Source organism: Lipotes vexillifer, unplaced genomic scaffold, assembly GCF_000442215.2.
Source record: "Lipotes vexillifer unplaced genomic scaffold, Lipotes_vexillifer_v1.1 scaffold216, whole genome shotgun sequence".
Classification (NCBI taxonomy): Eukaryota; Metazoa; Chordata; class Mammalia; order Artiodactyla; family Lipotidae; genus Lipotes; species Lipotes vexillifer.
In genome coordinates this window covers 632,911-636,726 of record NW_006779100.1, presented here as the reverse complement: position 1 = coordinate 636,726, position 3,816 = coordinate 632,911, and the positions used below count along the sequence as shown (strand labels likewise).

The window sequence follows — 3,816 nt, the reverse complement described above, 5'->3', positions numbered from 1 at the left end:
GGTCCGGGGCCAGGTCCGCGGGGCCGCCGAGGCCGGGGCGGAGGAGCGCGACGCGAGCCCCGCCTGGTGCTGAGAACCATCTTGTTTTCCACACAGATCCGAAGGGGCGGCACGCGACCCCGGGAGCGCCCCGGCCTCCCCCTGGCCGCCTCGGGCTCGGTGAGCTGTTTCGTCCCTCCGGCCGGCAGGCTGGGCGCGCAGGGGCGCAGGTCCCCGCCCGGCGCGCAGCGGCACCATGGGCACGGTGCTGTCCCTGTCCCCCAGCTACCGGAAGGCCACGCTGTTTGAGGATGGCGCGGCCACGGTGGGCCACTACACGGCCGTGCAGAACAGCAAGAACGCCAAGGACAAGAACCTGAAGCGGCACTCTATCATCTCCGTGCTGCCTTGGAAGAGGATCGTGGCCGTGTCGGCCAAGAAGAAGAACTCCAAGAAGGTGCAGCCCAACAGCAGCTACCAGAACAACATCACGCACCTCAACAATGAGAACCTGAAGAAGTCGCTGTCGTGCGCCAACCTGTCCACGTTCGCCCAGCCCCCACCGGCGCAGCCGCCCGCACCCCCTGCCAGCCAGCTCTCGGGCTCCCAGACCGGGGTCTCCTCCTCCGTCAAGAAGGCCCCGCATCCTGCCGTCACCTCCGCAGGGACGCCCAAACGGGTCATCGTCCAGGCGTCCACCAGCGAGCTGCTGCGCTGCCTGGGTGAGTTTCTCTGTCGCCGGTGCTACCGCCTGAAGCACCTGTCCCCCACGGACCCTGTGCTCTGGCTGCGCAGCGTGGACCGCTCGCTGCTCCTGCAGGGCTGGCAGGACCAGGGCTTCATCACGCCCGCCAACGTGGTCTTCCTTTACATGCTCTGCCGGGATGTCATCTCCTCCGAGGTGGGCTCCGACCACGAGCTCCAGGCCGTCCTGCTGACCTGCCTGTACCTCTCCTACTCCTACATGGGCAATGAGATCTCCTACCCGCTCAAGCCCTTCCTGGTGGAGAGCTGCAAGGAGGCCTTTTGGGACCGCTGCCTCTCCGTCATCAACCTCATGAGCTCCAAGATGCTGCAGATCAACGCCGACCCCCACTACTTCACACAGGTGTTCTCCGACCTGAAGAACGAGAGTGGCCAGGAGGACAAGAAGCGGCTCCTCCTAGGGCTGGACCGGTGAGCCTGCTAGCCTGCATCACGGCTCAAGGATTCAATTCATTTTTAAAAATTTATTATTAAATCAGATTTTGTGTACAGTATGTGTCTAGCAAAGCCACGAAGGGCCTCTCCCTTCCCACCTTCTCTCCTTGGGGTTTTCTTCAGCCCTGCCAAGAACTCTGGATGCTTTTGAACTCCCGAACCTTGTGCAAAATTCAGAAGATGTATTCAGAGCCACCCTGGCTCCTGACCTCTCACTTTGGGGAATTCAAAGAACTGACCTGCCTCTGCCGCCTGTGCTCTTGCTGGATCAAGGCAGGGGAGGCTGCCCTCTGCTCCCCACAGCCAGGCAGTGCAGAGTTTCTGGTTGGAAGCCCTTTTCCGGGTCCCGTTTTGGGTCCTCCATTCTCCCAGAGGCTCCTGGAGCCAGCCACCCTGACTGAGCCGCATGTGGGGTCGTGAGGCAAGATGCCCGTGGCCCTGGGACAGCCTCTTCAATTGAGGGGAAGCCGGCCTGGTGCAAAGATTGTGTCCTGTCGTTTGACCATGCACGACCCGGTTTGCTCTTTTTTCTTTTTTAGGGACAAGGGCTTTCCTTTTGTGGAGACGTGGAACTCGCCCACCTCCCCCTGCTCCCAGCGGTGTTGGCAGTGTTGGTTAACAAGCTGGTTTGACTCATTAAGTTCTTTCATTTTGGGTCCCAGCTCTAAAGGGGTGGGGTGAAGGTGGGGACAGCTCCTTTCCTGGGTGAATTTTTCATTTGAATCATGCAGCTTAGTCACCCTGTGGTGAAGGCCAGGACAGCTTCAGGTGCCCATTGTCAACAGCCTGCCTTCCGGGCAGGTGGGGCTGCCATGCCTGGGACTGAGCCGGTGCTCACCTAAGGGCTAAGGCCTCTTGCTGGTGCACGTGACATTTGTCCTGCAGAGCTGCGGGGCGGTGGGGGGTGATGTCAGGGATCAGGGTGATGTGGTGATGATGTACCCCCGCCCTCACCCCTGTTGATTTAAAGCTGTTCCCAAACAGTTCAGTTTCTTCTGAAGGTGAAGCCTTGTCCCGAAAGGCCCAGTGAGACAGCTGGATCTTGGAGACAATTACAAGACGGGAGCAGAACTGATTGCCTGCTGATTCTACAACTGATCATTTGCAGCTGCTGGTTTTGGTTTCCACCTTAGCCTGGTTGGTGGCTGTAAAAACACATGATGTGTACTTAATCAATTTTCTTTCTAATTCTCCCAGATCGGTGGCATGGGGCTTGGGAGAGGACCAAGAGAAGGGAGCAAGTCTTCCTCTGTCCCTTCGGCTTTGGGGAACAAAGACTGATGTGAAGATGCTACAGAGAATTCTCTCTTCCAGTCCCAGTCCCCCAGGGGGTGCTGGAAGGGGAGGCTGGGGGGAAGCAGGGGGCCGTTTTACATAGGATTAGCTTCCAGGTGGCTGCCGATTTCAGCAGAAGCACTACTGAAATTCACAGAAGAAAGAAAAAGCTGTGAAATTGAGGTTCCGATTTAATAGGCCCGGAGCCGAGCCTGCGGGCCCGTGGTGCTCCCAAGGAAGAGGGCCTGCCGGAGCGGGAGAGCATTGGCCGCAGCTGCGCCCCGAGGCCCACGCCGAGCCTTTCTCGGGACCGCCAGCCAGATAACCTGCCGCGGGGCTGGAAGGAACCCGCGGCTGCTGGCGCGGACCTCGCCGCGGCGCCTCTTCTCTGCTGGAGTTGTCACCCAGCCCGTCTGTGCAGATCCTGCTGCCATGTGTGACCTGAGGTAGGAGGCCCGTGGGGGCAGCGGGCCCTGGCGGCACACGAGAGGGGGGTCCGGGTGCCGACTCGGGTTTGTAGTCGCTCCCTCGCGGGCTGTGCTGGGCCTGAAACTGCGGGAAGGCGCATCCGCAGGATTCCAGTTCTGTGTGTTTCCTTCTCTCTCCATATTTATTTTTTTAAGTTTTGGAGGCGGTGCAAATTTCAGGAGTGGTTGGGGACTAAGGAAAGAACTCTCTAGTTCCATCAATGTGAAGCCTGGTGGGGTCTCCTCCCTCCCTTGCACTGGTCATCAGTGTTGTGTAAAGGAACTGATATACTTGAGTGTGCAAGCAATGAACCCATTTGACATGCTGCTATGAAGACTACTTTTAGAACAATTAAAAAGAAAAAACTAACCTACAAAAAAAACCCACCCTTTATTCTTTCATTGTTGCTTTTACAGTGATATTGTGCATGCAAACCAGGAGCATTTTGTGTCTTAAGAAAAATAATCTTAGAACAGATGGCTGTGAAAATTACACCCGTGCACAGAACAAGTCACAGGAATAATAGTTCAGGATTTGGTTTTTCTCTTTCTTGTAAACCTGAAGGGTTGATATATTCTTTCCGTGCAGTTATTAGAACTTAGTTTTGTTCCAGCCGTTGTTAAACTTGCAATGAAAAGAAAATGTGCCATTTTTTTTCTCGGAATTATTCATAGCTGTATATTTGAAACTGCTAATTACACACGTGCGATGTATGTTGGTTTTTTAGTGCAATTTCCTCTGTAGCTATTCTTTGACCAAACTGTGGGTGTTGTTAATATTAATTTATATTTGTCTCATTTTGTATGTATGCGTAGCGTGTTTGTAAGTATGTGTGGTTTATAATCTGACAAGGTCATGAAGCTCAGTTTGGCTGTAATTTAATTCCCCTTCCCT

At 55.4% G+C, this 3,816-nt stretch overlaps 1 protein-coding gene across 1 annotated transcript; it reads left to right on the top strand.

The window, feature by feature from the left end:
- The first annotated feature begins 102 nt into the window (after positions 1 to 102).
- Positions 103 to 1,224, top strand: CDK5R1 (cyclin dependent kinase 5 regulatory subunit 1). Its single transcript, XM_007452366.1, has one exon. It carries the CDS (start codon positions 236 to 238, stop codon positions 1,157 to 1,159), a length of 924 nt encoding a protein of 307 aa, XP_007452428.1. The 5' UTR covers positions 103 to 235; the 3' UTR covers positions 1,160 to 1,224.
- Positions 1,225 to 3,816: the final 2,592 nt, after the last annotated feature.